Source organism: Scardinius erythrophthalmus (assembly GCF_964197995.2).
Source record: "Scardinius erythrophthalmus genome assembly, chromosome: 15".
Lineage (NCBI taxonomy): Eukaryota > Metazoa > Chordata > Actinopteri > Cypriniformes > Leuciscidae > Scardinius > Scardinius erythrophthalmus.
Genome location: NC_138235.1, coordinates 14602294 through 14617970, shown reverse-complemented (window position 1 = coordinate 14617970; position 15677 = coordinate 14602294). Strand labels below are relative to the sequence as shown.

The 15677-nt window shown below is 39.7% G+C and overlaps 1 protein-coding gene across 1 annotated transcript in view; it reads left to right on the top strand.

Annotated features, from left to right (window-relative positions):
- Window positions 1-15677, top strand: part of lgr6 (leucine-rich repeat containing G protein-coupled receptor 6) — an 84696-nt gene that overhangs the window by 54924 nt on the left and 14095 nt on the right. Inside the window, exons 3-8 of the mRNA XM_081387327.1 lie at window positions 3385-3456; window positions 5281-5352; window positions 9509-9724; window positions 10153-10224; window positions 14224-14292; window positions 15006-15077. Coding sequence (XP_081243453.1) covers window positions 3385-3456; window positions 5281-5352; window positions 9509-9724; window positions 10153-10224; window positions 14224-14292; window positions 15006-15077 — 573 coding nt within the window. The remainder of the gene's footprint in view (window positions 1-3384; window positions 3457-5280; window positions 5353-9508; window positions 9725-10152; window positions 10225-14223; window positions 14293-15005; window positions 15078-15677) is intronic.

Here is a 15677-nt window from a genome sequence, read left to right as displayed (position 1 = left end):
CTAAATTGTGACTAATTTTACAAACATCTTAATATTCATAATGATACACTCATCATTCCAGATATTTCTCAGAAGAATATACAACATGTTGACACAAGTGACTTAGGAAAATTAGCATTAGAGCCGTGTTTGTCTGTAATGTGAGAGAATACATAAAGCCGAGAGCTCCAGTGTTTAGATACATGACTGAATTATAACGAGGGATAAAAGTTGACCGCAGAGCTGGCACAAGCTTTCAGCAGAACAGCTTGCTGTGGTACGTGGCTGAAACCTCATCCGACACGCATGTGAAACCATCACTGGCCTATTTACATGGGGTGAACCGCTAAGCTTCGCAGCCTCCAAATCTGACACTTTTATTTTTGCCTTCCCCAGCCCCTCCATCTCCTTCATTTCCCTCTGTCTTTCGCCCTACGCAAAACAAATGTTTGTTAAAGAGTGGCGGCACACGGTCTTACCAGAAATAGAGTCTACGGATGGGAGTGTGGTCTGGCACAACATGAAGTGATAGCCATTAAAAACCTCAGAGACTGCATGGCTCAATGGTGGAAGACGGTAGTGTGTGTGTGAGCACATAAGGGAGTGTGTGAAGATCTGTCAGACCTTGTCATGGACCCAGTTCTGGGTTTTGCCGTTCTGTTTTCTGGGCTCGTGTCGCTCTTGATGTGCCTGTATACAACACGGTTGTTGCTTTGCCAGAGCTGTCGCGCCCATCACATTAGCTAAGCTGACTTACATGCTAAACATTGGCTGCAATTTTCAAAAATTTCATCTTGTCATACAAAGAGAACCATTTGGCGTACAAGAGGAGACTGAGGCTACTCCAGCAGGATGGAGCGATTTTGAGGCAAAGCAGTTTGGAGGTATGGGTGGTCCTGTTTAGGCTGTCATGACTCCTTGTGAGGCTTCGACAGACTTTCCTCAAACTCTGCCACCCAGGAAAAAACAGGCACGAACGCTTATTAAGTGATTTGTTTGATAAACAAATTGATTAATCCAGATGGGTGAGCCTACAGCTGGTTGATATTTGCTCTGACTATCTCTGGGAATGTCTTTCCCATGTCTCTAGTCATTTCAGAGGTATCAGCCACGATGTTCTACTTGGCTTTGGATGCATGCGCAGATTTTCTGACGGGTCATCTTTTGGAATTTTGATAGATAATTTAAGTGATGATTTGTTGAAATTCGTCCTGCACACCTAAAATTGGATTTTGGCAACAATAGCCCACCTATGGCACTGAACACGTAATGTTGCTATGATTATAATCTCACATAGCCAGACCTTCAGACTAACGGCAGAAGGTCTGGACTCTATCGCAGCTTTCATTGGCCAAGGACCGCCCAAAAAGGCATCTGTCCAACATGTGAAGCAACCAATCACAGTTTGTTTTGTTCCGCGTCATGTTTAGGGGCGTGAAAATGTAAAGTCGACGTCTCAATGATAACAGACCGGCGTGCGTCTAATAAATTATTAATTCAAGAAAGTTTACTGCAACAACGGAGCCACAAACTTCACATACGTTTGAAAATCCAACCCTCTAGTTGATCCTGATAAGCGCACATTGTCACAGTTGTAAACACGACGGCTTTCTTCTTCCATGAGGGGGTTTGGCATCACAACAGCTTTGTTTCCAGGCGGACTGTTAAAGAACGCGACACACGTCTCCCAGAAATCCTGTAGATTTCAGCCGATCAGATAATAATCCAGCTAAAATGTTTCCAGTTAAGTGTGCCATATGCATCAGACGTTCAGCCAACGGTCCAAACATGACTTTGTTAAACATGACATATTTAACACTTTTACACATAGAGGTCACTACAGTAGACAGCTATTTAAAAAGCATTTTCTTGCAAATGCACAAGTTTTGATGGCATAGTTGCACATCAACCTCAACAGTGGACACTAGTGCATCATTCTATACACTGCCACCAAGTGGCAAGCCATTGTATGTGGATTTATTTCTTCAAACAAAGATGGCCGACGGCCAGTCAGAATTGCCAAGTTGCTCCGGAATATCCATCCATTCCTTGTATTCTAGGAGACTCTTGCTGGCAAAAATGTTGTAACATCTAAGAATTCATATCATTGTTAAATTTTCCAAGTATTGATTTTAGATTTGGAGGAAATTCTGATTAATCACCTGTCCACTAAGTTGGACATCATGCAACTACATTTCAGCTACAATTCATATTATTACCTGACTGTTGTTCTTGAAAATACCTCATCTGCAGTGACTTTTTTGGCTGTAAATTAATGTATTTAGCATTTATGTTATTAGCATGTTATTTGCAGTTACATCAAAAAGTAATCTGATTAGGTTATGCATGTTACTTGCAATCCGTTACGCCCAACACAACACTGCTCATTTCAGATGAGATTGAAGACACCTGATCACTACTTTTTCCACAGTCTGAAAACATCAATAGAGTCTGAGGTTTTCTCAGAGAGGAGAGCTACGGTACAAATGTGACATCCAACTTGTATGAAGTTATGACTGGGATAAAACTCAATTGCGTTTGCAATAATTGAATCTGTAATTTTTTTTTGTATATATTTTATAGTTTTCACAGGATTTTAAATCATTTTATTCATTGGTTTGTTAAATACACACACAGTATTACTGTGGTATTGCTGTATTATGTTTAAAACTTTATCTCCTCAGTTAAAAATAAAAACTCAAGTGGCCATCTGAAAATCTCTTTGAAAAATATGTGTAAAAAAAGAAAAGTTAAAATCTTGTTTTTCATGCCCTAAGAGCATTAAAAACAAATCCTGACTAAGGTTGTCACGACTTTCATGCATGAAAGGGTGAAGATTGGCTGTTTAGCATCATGTGACCTTATGATCTCTGTCTACATTATATTCTTGTTTGAAAAGACTGTTTTGTGTATTTTGGTTTACAACAAACTTCCATAATTTGCACCCTGACTGTAGTGTGAGACCCCTCAAACAATAACGAGGTCCAACAATGTACCATAGAGTGGATTTTCCACCTCAATAGCAATTCTATCCATTTTATCTTTGGCCATTGCATATAAATTCAGCCGTACTATGACGTGTTTGTTGCCACAAGAGGCAAAAGGAGTTTAGAGCGCATTCATTTCTTGGTTCCTTTCAAAATGCGTTGACGTACTTTAGAGACCATACAAAAGAGAGATTTCTGTACGTGAGTGGTAAAGACCAGCGGCCAGCGAGATCTGAACCACAGCTGCTGTGGTTCATGTGTCCAAGGAGATCTCTCACTTTTGTTTTCACCGTGGGCTCCTGAACGCACACACATGCACCCTCGCCTTTATGAATTCACCAGATTCTCATCTCTCTGTTAAAGTCATCAATGTGTTGGACTGCAAATGAACCAAAGCACTTCTTTTGTCCTTCCACAGGAGACTCTCGGGCAACCACCTTAGACACATCCCTGGCCCCGTGCTCCAAGGACTCTACAACCTCAAAGTCCTGTGAGTAACGAAAGACAGAAAGAGTGAGAGCGTTTTTGTTTCAGTTAATGCTTCTATGGAAAATAACATTCAGGGTGATTCATTCTGAAAAAGACTTATAGCAGTGTCATTCACTGCAAAATTAGAAACAGAACCACTGACAGGTGATGATTCAGGTTTTGCTCAGTGGTGAATGGTCAGTTAGCTGTTCCTTATGTCTGGGTGTTTGTTGATGTTTTATTGATAGATTGTAATTTTATCGACCGACTTAAAACCAGTTGATGGAGTAGAAAAGGACAGACAAAGGCCAGGCATGAAATACATTCACGCCAACATACATCTCAAAATTTCCACACAGGATTCCATGCACCTTTCCGTGCTGTCCTGGAAGCTTCAGTACAGTAAATTTGCCCTGTATTGTCATTTAACAATTCAACACATTTTTCTACTTTTTAGATTGCACATCTCAAGAAAATTGCCCTGCCACATCAAATCCTTTCATTACCCCATAAAGTGGAATAAAAACTTTGTGTGCCAATACCTTTTCAGTAATTGTACCTTATTAAAAAAACTTTTTCTTTAACCAATACTAGAGTTACATTTTAGTAAGTTAATGAGAACATTAGTTCAGTTTAATATTTTAATGCCCTTTCCCCCGTTTTCGAAAACAAGATAATGTCTGTCATTGTCAGGTATCTTCTTTCTGTGGTCAGTGTAGACAAAAAGGGATTGGGTTGGGTATTACAATAGTTACAAATCTTTCTCTGTTTGCTTTCTGTGCTCTATTGTACTTCGTACTATCCTATTCAACAACCTAACTTGTCTGAGGCACGAGTACCTGACCTGATGTTTTTGAACTAATGTTCAGCTTTCAATGAGCTAGTCAGAATTTTAAAACATATTAACCAAAACTACAAGAAAAACATGGCGAGAGTCACATCAAGAACAATTGGTGAAAATATGACAATGCCACACAAAACTGAAAGTGCAGGGGGGATGAATACACAGTTTGTGGCATTTGAATGACTAAATAATAGAGGCTTGTTCACAATGTCATATCAAGACTGCTGGACATTTTAAGTCTAGATTCACAATGGCTATGGTGGCACCATGATCTCCTTGATAAGGACATCCTGCCCACAAAGGAGTATTTATTCCTTCAAACACTGGCTGTGTGGTCAAATGTCAGGAGTTTCATTTGATTGGACATGATAAAGCTGTCTGCCTTGTAATTAAAGCTCAACGTCTGTGGCCTCATGCTCTCACTTTGGAATAATTTGCTTTGTTCAAAGAGCTTGGTATCATTGTTCTTCCACTTCCTGTTTCTTTCGTTCTTTTATTCGACAAGTCCTGTGAGCATGACCTCAGTGGCCCACCCAGGCAGTTTCTCCCCCTTGTTCTGTTTTGTCTTGTTCAGTCTCTCTGCCCCTCACATGTTCTGGTTTTGTCCACTGAAAAGTGCACCACACAGTACCTGAAATCACATCTCTTGACTGATTGACGTGAGTGACAGGTAACCTCATCAGCAGTAAGATGGAAAACTCTTGTGCCCAGGAGCCATATTGTCATTCTCAATTTCGAAAATGTCTCTAGAGTCTGTTTTTTGACAAGCGTTAACATTTAAAATACACCACCCAGCAAATTACACATATGGAACTAGCAGTGACTTTTGTATGTTTCCTTAATACAAATTAGAAGGCAACCGAATGCCATTTAGATAATACTAGATTTCATTTTTAAATGTATTAAAATCACATTTAGCGTTTTAAAATATTTACTATGATTTAATATTCACCTGAGCAGAATGAATTACCTGTCTAATTTTTATTTATGGTATCTTTGCAGGATGTTGCAGAATAACCAGTTAGAGAGATTGCCCAGTGAAGACCCATGGGAATTACCCAATTTGCTGTCTCTGTAAGTACTACATACTTCAAGTGATCAAAAGCAAACTTGGGCTGTAAGAGATTTACATGGAACAATGGTGTATATTAAAGCAACATTGAATAGGTTCACATGCCAAGTGTAGACCTCCTGGTTGTGACCACAGCTTCATGCTTAACAGCTGGAATAAAACAGATTCAATTGATTCAAAGATTGGACTCATGTGAAATGTTATTCTGCTTAGAAGATGCTCCCCATCATAGAACAGAAGAAGTCTAAGTGGAAGTGGAGTTGTTCGTCCAGAAAACATGATGAATATCAAATTGTATCAAATATTACATCATAAGCACAGCACGAGTAACAAAATGAATGATTTAGCACCCCTCTATCAGATAAAGTCTCTAGCAGTAAGGTTATTTGGTCTATACTGCAATGAAGTAACTCTTGGCATTTCTCTCTAATAGAGCTGATGCAGGAAAGCCCAGTTATTTATGCCTATTAGGACCATTAGGCCCTTCATTAAAGAACTCCCCACCAGGGAGGATCAAGTTTGCAATTTAGGACACACATGGAAGTGGCAAAACAGGTGTTCTTTGGCAGTGTAATAGTGAGACGCGTAGATTTTTGGTAATAGATTTACTTCTATTTTGGATTTTCATTTGCAAACAATGCCGTACAGTTCTTCGCAAAGGAAGAACAAATAATGACCAGAGAAAGAGTAACAAAAGTCATAGTAGTTATTGTGTGGTCTGTATGATTCTGGATTTTAAATTAATACAATTTGAAAATGAATTCAGTGTATCTGGGTTTATACTTTCTCTATAAGAGCTATTACCTTAATGCTAATTCGCAACAGAGACAAATATGATATTCCAGAGGTCAGTGTTTTTGAGGAAGTTTTTTTGACTACGTCACATTTAATATCAGAACGGTGAAAAAGAGGGACCTTTACAGGGCTGTTGGCGCATCTGGAACCCATGAGGAAACCACCAGACACTGCACACTGGCTCCTGAGTGAGCGCTGGGAGATTCAATGAGCTGTGAAGAGCCCAATTTTCCATCAGTTACTCTTCCCTTAGGTCCAAAGTGTTCCTCCTAATCGGAATCACGCCCCCTATTCCTAACTGGTTCCCCATGAAAAGGTCAGAATCTAAATATTGTCTGGGATTTTGTCTGGCCTTGTCCATCTGCTCGACTCACATCCACCCCACGACTCCTTTCAATTATTCCAGGTTCCTGATGCCAGTCAGCAACCCGGTGCGGAGCCGCACACCCACTTTTTCCAAATGAATAATTCCATGTAAATATCCATGCGCTCATTTCCTTCTACCTTTGCAAGGATGTTTTCATTAGAGTCATGGCGTACAAATTTAATTCCTTTGCCACCAACAGAGTTTTTTTCCGCATGGAAGACGTGCCTGGTTCCAGAAGAGGCTCCAGACGTGCATAGACTGTGTCCAGGCCCTCCCTGTAGTGAGACAGAGCTCTGGCATTCATCCAGCCAACTTACGCTCACTTTCAATCCCCCATAACAAAGAATATGCAGTGATTCAGCTAGGTGCTCTATCCTGAGTTCCCACAAGAGTAGAAAGGCATTTAGTTCTCAACAAACATGTAATTTAGGGTAATGATAAGATGGGGATCGGTTAACCACTGGGGGGGCTATAAGGTTTGAAGTCCACTGGCGCCCGATGTAGACAGAGGGAAGATGAGTTGGGGCAGGAGAGAGGATTGGTGATGAAACTCATCTTTGTTTCTTTACTAGAGTCTATGCTTGCTACACTCAGCACAGAGCATCCTTTGATGTCAAGACCATCCTTCCAGGATTTAGTCTATGAAAGAAAGATCTGATAAAGGTGCAGTCAAGGCTGAGCAACAATAAAACTTACCTTCCTTAAATCAGAGGCAATACAACACCTCTTGATCACATGTTGGTTACCAATGAGATTCCACACAAAATAGATGACTAAAGGAATGTTTACACATGTAATTTCAAGTCTTAAACCTATCAAGCCAGATGATTGAGATGTCATCAGCAAGATATTGGTGTTTAGTTTGAATCACTGCTACCTAGCAGGTTTGCACAGCATGGAGAACATAGTCTGAGAATATGGGGAGTTCTTCAAGCCAAATAGCATTGTACTTTGGGTTCAAGTTCCTCTACTATTGATGCTCATTGTGCATTACCTTGAGCTGAAGGACTCGAGGGTTGAAGAGGCCAGAGGGGAGGTGAGGAGAGGCCAGTTCAAATGAATGTGTGTGAAAGGTCATGGGGAAAAATGCAGAGGAAGTGCTTGCGGCCAACTCCACGTGCTCTGCTGCTATCATACATCACGATTCGCTGATTGCTGAGGTTCAACCCCCCCCCCCCCCCCCATCCAATGAATCCAGGGGGCAACATTCATTAGATCAAAGGCTTAACTTGTTGACACAGGGAGGACATTCATCTTGGTTGTGGAGATGTCAAGGTTTGTGAACAACAGAAATGGGGGGTGTTTTACTCAGTTATTCGATTTGTGAGAGAATCCAAACGTCTGCACTTTCAATTATCTCCAGCAACCTCTGATTTTTTTCACAGCTTTTGTCTTTAGCTCAGTTTCTTTGTTTTATTTCCAAAAATCAGAGAGAAAAACTGTTAATTCAATAGCGACTTAAAGCCTTCCAGTCAGAATGGAGCAACAATCGCTTGGTGGCTTTAACCAAATCAGCTCACCATGCCACAAAGCCATCAAATTATCAATCGGTGCTTTATTACACCATATGAGCGCAAGCGAAATGAAAGAGGAATGGCCAATTTACAAAATGCCTTCATGTGGTTGGATCGAGAGTGGAATCTTTGCCTCGGCAGCCTTTGTACGCCTGGTTTGTGATTGCACAACTTTTCTTTGTATCCTCTGAAACACACTTGCTGTGATTTAGCACCCTTTCTTTCTTCAAAAGCTTTAAATTAAAAAATGTGAAAATCCACAAAGCAGAGCACTCCACCTGTGGGCTCCTGATGCTTCTTTATCAAACGTTTAGAGCAGCAATCGTGCCAAAACTCTCATTAAACAAGTCCATGCTGGAGCTACTAAAGGGGGGAGGGGGGAGGGGACTAAAGTGCTTAGGTAGTGGTGCCAATCCTTACACCAGAATAACAAAAGATTGAAACAAAAAGGCAACAAAATTATCCTTTAATTATGATATTGTCAAAGCAGAAATGTTGTGACCGCAGACCACAGCATGGTATCTCTTTCTATTTAGCCACAATTTATGGCTCCTTTGTTCATCTGTTTTGATATACCTCTGCAAGGCTTGGCAGTTTAATGAATGAAATGAAAGAGGTAGATTCCATGACAGGACACTGCACTGACAAGGAGTGTTACCGCTGACTGGGTCACAAATACTGTGCTGGACTCATGCCAGGTCAGGCCTCATTATCAAAAAAGTCTAAAGTTAGTGGAAGACTCTACTATGGGCCAGATTTACTTGCAGCTTACGCCAGCGCAAACCCTCTTTTTGGCGTTAAAAAATTTACTGTCAGGATTTACTTAAGACACGCAGTGAAAATTTAGCACTGAAAAGGCGTGTAAAGTGTTACTATGCAGCTGACCTCATTGGATATGATTTTGTAGGAGTTTCCCTTTCAAACGCAAAATTTATGGGAAGAGAGTATTTAGAAGAATCACGGTGATTTACTAAGGTTGGCGCTCGTCAATTTACTGGTATTTGCGGCATCATTTACCGCCAAAAAAAAGCATGTCTTAAACCAGATGCTAATTTACGCTGCTCTTTGTAGATTGCATTGGTCATTATGGAAATGATCTGACTCTGTTCTTTAAACAGAGCTGTTCTGTGTTCTTTAATTTGTTTAATTTGCGCTAATTTGCCCTGTTTAGTAAATCTTGCCTTAAGTATATTTTTATGGAAGGTGGGTTGCGTATAGTGTCCTGCTTACACAGGTTCAGAAACTTCCTTCACTGATTCATCTGTAGGGAAAGGTATATACCACCAGTCCCTTAAAGCCCTGGCTTTCATCTCTTCATTCTTGCCAATAGTATTTGCTCATATTAACTAAAGTCTGCTGTTGAGGTGAAGGTTTAACCAACTAGTGACTGTTAAACATGACTGACTGCATTATCATTTCTGCACCCTCCATAACCTTTGTACAGGAATAAACATCTGCTTGTGTTCATTCAAATAAAAACAGGCGTCTGGATGCCAATCTGATTATGGAGGTGCCAGCAAGGACCCTCTTGGGTATGCGGTCACTGAGGCACTTGTGGCTTGATGACAATGCCCTGACAGAGATCCCAATAAGCGCCCTCAATGACCTCTCCTCACTCCAGGCTATGACCCTTGCCCTAAACCGCATCACCCACATCCCTGACTATGCCTTCAGGAACCTCTCCAACCTGGTTGTCCTGTACGTATCTACTTCCACACAAGATGTTTTAAACTAGTTGGATGTATTCCTGCATCAGCATGCTTAGTATCTTACCCCAACATATCCAATCTCTACAATGTTAACATGGCATAGAAATGCCCTTGATTCTGAGTATACGTCACACTAACCATTGTGCATGTATCGGTGTGAGGAATGGAAACCAGGAAATCAGAGGAAGTTTGAACACATGCCTTGGTTTGATAGGACACCGCAATAATCCTAAACTCCTTTCATTTTATCCGAAAATCCTTTCATTTACAAAGCAGTGAAATGATAGTGTGGTTTATGTTTATATATCATCCACCACGTTCACATTTATTTGAAGCAATGTGCACAGCCTAACAGGTGTCATTCCTGAGGTTTGTTTTGATGTTTACTATAATGCTAATGAATGTTTTCACGTTTAGGCATCTTCATAACAACATGATCCAGACCCTCGGGCAGAACTGCTTTGAGGGACTGCACAGCCTCGAGACTCTGTAAGTAAGATCATCCCTTCATGAAAGATTAAAAACATGAAAGCATTTCCTGTTTTTAATGCAAACAGACCCTGATCTGTTATTTGATTTTGGCATCCTCATGTTATCATTATGGAAGAGGCTGTGGCTATAAATATGAATCAAAATTACTAGCAAACTAACCTGACTCTATTTACTGTATGTTCAGTGGTTCAGCTTTGCATGAACTATAAACATATCATTCTTTACACAATACTTGTGCTGTTGAGATATGAACATGTTAATTGCAGTACCTTGTTTTTAGGAAACACTCGTACCTCTTATTAAAATCTGAGAATTTATGGCAGACTTTCAATTTCTGTAATAGAAGCAGCAATGATTCCCTGACAATGACTTCGGTGTTGGATAATGTCTTTAGTGCTCCATGTGAAAGTACTCATACGTGTAAGCAGTGTGCAAACAATACAGTGGTTTTTAGGGGGCTCTTTGTGGTTATCAGGCTGATGTCCCTAGTGGCTCATGCTGGTATTACAGGCGGAAAAAAAAGGAAAAATGCTTTCTTGTGTGCTTCCCTCTCCCGTTTAACTTTATATATTCAGTAATACAGTAAATAAGGTATTTGAATTGAGTGGGAGATGTCATGGGAAATAATTTATTTCATAATGTGGATTTTTATGTGTTCTATCACTACACCCGTGCAGTTATATTGGACTATTCAGGCAATAGCATGACACGTTTGAGGTGTTTGAAATTATGTTACACTGGATCAAGTTTTAATTGACAGTCATAATAAAATCCATACAAATATATGAGAATGGATAAATTAATAAACAATCATTTTATGGCTACTGGCTACTATTTTCATAATCACACCTGGACAATAGCACACATTCTCTGCCAGATTCATGCGATATAACTTATTATACATTACCAAACATGGTAGATTGAAATCAAATGTTAAATAGGCCCAATAAATACATGCTAAATGCTTTTAAAATGCATGAGAAATGTTGAAAGGGGCCTATGAACCAAAGCCAACACATATTTGTAATGTAATGTATGAAAGACATTACATAGACCATGCTTATGAAAGTTTGGCTTTAAAGGATTACGCATATGCTAAAGTCATGGTGGTCTCCAGGATACCGAGAGGTTCACACCTGCTTTTTAACAGCCTGCTGAAGTGCTAAAGATGACGTTTTCCTCTTTACGAGAAGATTTCAGCCTTGAGAATTGCACAGACTGAACTGAACACTTCATTTGAGAGCAATCACAGAGGAACCGTGTGCTGAAACTCTCCCGTGAAAATTCTGCGGCTTGATAAATTTGGCGTTTGGAAGGAGATTTGATTTTAAGGAGAAAATATTTATTGCACTAGACTTAAGCACTTGAAAATGACAAAAATGATAAAAATGTTATTTGTATTAAAAGCCAGGGTGATAGGAGAATCAGTTATGATACTGTAGGGCAGTGTTTCTCGATCATGATAGATATATACAGTGGATATATATGTCACAAGTATTAAAACTTGTATGCATTACAATTAAAATGTCATGGTAGTAAAAACAAAAAAGTCCCAGAAACCATAATATGTAGTCATGTTGTATACTGAATGACATTGTAATCACCGCTACAATGATGGCTAAGCAAGAAACTAATCTTCCTGAGGAAAATATTCTTATATGTAACATGACACACTGTAAGAAATCATGCCAGCTGTCTCCGTTCAGTTGCACATGTGTGTTTGGAAAGTGCTGAGCTTCCTGAAACAACGGAGGGAAACATATTAGGCTTCTTTAAAGGGTCTCAGACATCTTTTTGTGGGATAATGTGCATCTTTTTATTGATGCTGCTGTAATCCCCATCACTATAATTATCTCTGAAAGCGCATTCATAATCATCAGACTTAGTGGCCACCGCTGTGTTGTTTTGTTATGATGCCTGATGATTTAGCTTTCAAACAGACTTCTGCGTGGTTTGACGAATTGTAAATCAAGGTAACTGACAGCTCCCGTTCTAAACAATGAGGTCTTCCCAGGAAATGAAAGGCATTCCTCTTCTCTGCCATATCAAAGTAATGTCTCCAAACAAGACTGACGGATGTTCTAAACAAAACCAGGATGTAGACATGGCAGAGCCACGCGGCACGGCTCGCCCACAGCACTGTGTTCCCAGTCTCTCCATGTGCAGCCCATTTTATAGGCCGTATAGGAGTGAATTTTCATGCAATGTTTGAAGAAAATTACTTAAACACTTACATGCCTCACTAGAAGTGAGAGGGCTAATGAATAAAGATATGTGTAAAAAAGATACACATTCATAAAAATCTAAATTGCTCATGCACTGGTTATGCAATCCTTTTGATTCTCTTGTTTAGTATACAATGTTATTTTTGTCATCTACAAGTAAGCCATTCGTAGATCGATGCCCCTGAAAGGCAGTGGTACTGTGGTACCAAAACATTGCTGTTTGTTTGAGTCTCCTGGCACGTCCTGATTTTACCGAGTTAGATGCGTTCCTGAGTCAATTCGTTCAATTTAGTTGATTCTGGAACAACATTCCTATTCATAAATGTAGTCCTAACCATATTCCTACCCCTAAACCTACCCCTACCCAAAAGATTTAGAGGGAAATTATGGTAAATAACATTGATGTAGAAGCACCTAACCGTGGTTGTAAGCCAAAACTTGACATAAACTGTAAACTTGTCCCTCAAATCTGATTGGTTGATTGGAATGTTGTTCCAGGATCAACAAAGATGTTGATCCAGGAACATGTTGCACTTGGTGAAATCAGGATCTGTAGCATCCTGACCAGCCAACATTGTTTCAACCAATGGCATGAGTTTGGGGCGGGACTAACTGTGGGTCAGATCGTATTTGAAAATGTATTATTTTTGCAATTTCATTGCTAATGGCTATTGATAATTTGCCATATATCAATAATTTCCTTATATTCACCTCAAATAGGCCAAGGTCAGTTCGTTTTTAAGACTGTTTTGCAACACAGACACACTCACGCACATACAGTATAGACAAACACATGTACACCCACGCACACTGGAATTAAGCAAGTGTTTCGCCCTTTCTGGATGGCGTCCAACGCGGGTCCACCCCTATTCACCAAGCTCACTTCAAACGCACTGGCCACCTGCCAGAAACGTTTTTCCCCTTAAAGAAAGAAAAAAAAAGACTAAAATATATAAACATTTGGACTGTTTTGAAAGCGTACACTTAACACTAAGGGATAAGATGTATAATTATGGGTATGAAGAGACACATTCAGAATTAGGTATTGTAACTGCGGGGAGCGGACGATATGACTAAGACCTGGACCTTCACAAGGGGATACAGGGCCAAAAGGCACCTATTAATGCCGCCCAGTCGCCTTTACTGGGCAAAAGGTTTGTGAAGGGAAAAAAAAGCTCCTGTTCAATTATAGGATTTTCCCAATAATTATTCTCTGAAAAACTGAAAGAATCAGAGATGAAAAGGAGCGCTGACATCCAAGGAAAACAACATGCAAACTGTGGCCATAAACACATTGTTCTTGCACCTGCGTGTAAGGCCACTCGCCCTTAGCAACCGCCCGTGTTTTGGTTCAAGCGCGCTTTTTGCCGCTGGTTTCCTAGAAGGCTAATGAAACGCATACAACAAAAATAATGTATGCAGAGGAGAGGTCACGTCATGTCAGATTAGCTTAGAACAGCTGTCTAGGTCTCCAAGGACAACCAACACGGAAAACCCGCAAGGTCACAGGGAAAGATTTTGACTGATTGGAACCACAGTTCTTAAGTGTTTGCTTATGCTACAGACACGTAGGATGAGAGATCAAATAAAAACGTCAAAACAGTTGGGCTAATATGTGACGAGCTAGCTAATTGTTGTTCCAAAGGTGGTCTTATGCAAGACACAACTTTAAAAAAAGAACGTAGCTTTGCTTATTAAATCATAAATCATTTTCTCTTAGCTTGTGTTCCTCAGAGTTCTTCTGCTCTTATGGTTGGTCTCCTTTCTCTAGGGAATTGAACTTCAATGACCTTCAAGAGTTCCCCGTGGCCATTCGCACACTGGCCAAGCTTCAGGAACTGTAAGTAACCGAGACTAACTTACCCAGCATACATGTGTCAGCATGCTTCCTTTAAAGTGGACCGCTCGGCCTGGCCTCGTGCTCCTTATAAATCCCGGTTAGTCCCTAGAATGTGGTTCTCAAGCACAAGTTTCCTGCAAAAAAGCAGATGCTTAGAGATGAGCGCTTAAGTCCTTCCTTCTCAAGTATCCTAAAGTGTTTTTGGCCTGCGGGACTGCCTCCCGACAGGTGTTTCTGTAAGATACAAAGGATGTTTACATGGGCAGATTTGAATTGACGCAACCAAATGGTTTGCACGTGTGCTTATGGGAGAGTTCTGCTCTTTATAAAAAGATAAGATGCAATTGGACTCAATTCTCCAAGGTGATGAATTAATTTTCGGCACCCAAAAAAGACCTTTTAACCTTGTTTATTTAACACGTGTAATTATTTTAGACTGTTTAGAATTTTCGGATTACAATTTGCTGGCAACATGTGTGCCATAAATTAACTTTAGCGTGTTATATTCATAGTGACGGCAGATGATGATGAATTATAAGCTGTTGCAGTGGTTGAATGTGTGGCCACTCCGAAGAGCACGTCAACTCTACAATTTATAGCCTATACGGAACAGATGTAGTTAGCAAAAGCACTCCACTGGATTTCCTCATCCTATAGCAGACTGTGTTTAAGTGTGCAGATGGTCATATTCTCACTCTCCATGCGTCTCACAGGGGTTTCCACAACAACAACATTAAGGCCATTCCCGAGAGAGCGTTTGTGGGGAACCCACTTCTGCAGACCATGTGAGTATCTCGTCTCAGAAACGACTGTAAAGCCTTTTTCTGTTGACTAAACATGCCTCTCTGTGTAACAGACAGAACATGTTATAGAAGTTTGTTTATCTCAGTCAACGGAGTAGGAAATATGTGACAAATATTTGGGTCGTTTTACAAAACGGGTACCTTTTGTATCCGTTTTTAACGTTTAAAAATGTGTAGATGTGGAAATAACTCAACAAAGATACAGTACCTTTATTTTTAAATGAATTGAATTGCTTTTTCCTACCTGTATTAGCAAATATATCGATTTTTATAAATAAACAAAAAAGGTTTCATCAGTTAACTACTTTAGTTAACATGAACTAAGAATTAAAAATACTTCTTACAGCATTTATTAATCTTAGTTTGTTCATTTCAACAATTACTAATACATTGTTAAAATCAATTGTTGTATTTGTTAACATAAGTTAATGCACTGTGAATTAACATGAACAATCAATGTAAAGCTGGATTTTTATTTACTAACATTAACAAAGATTAATAAATACTGTACAAAATGTATTGTTCATTGTAAGTTCATGTTAGTTAATACATTAACTAATGCTAACAAATGAAACCTTATTG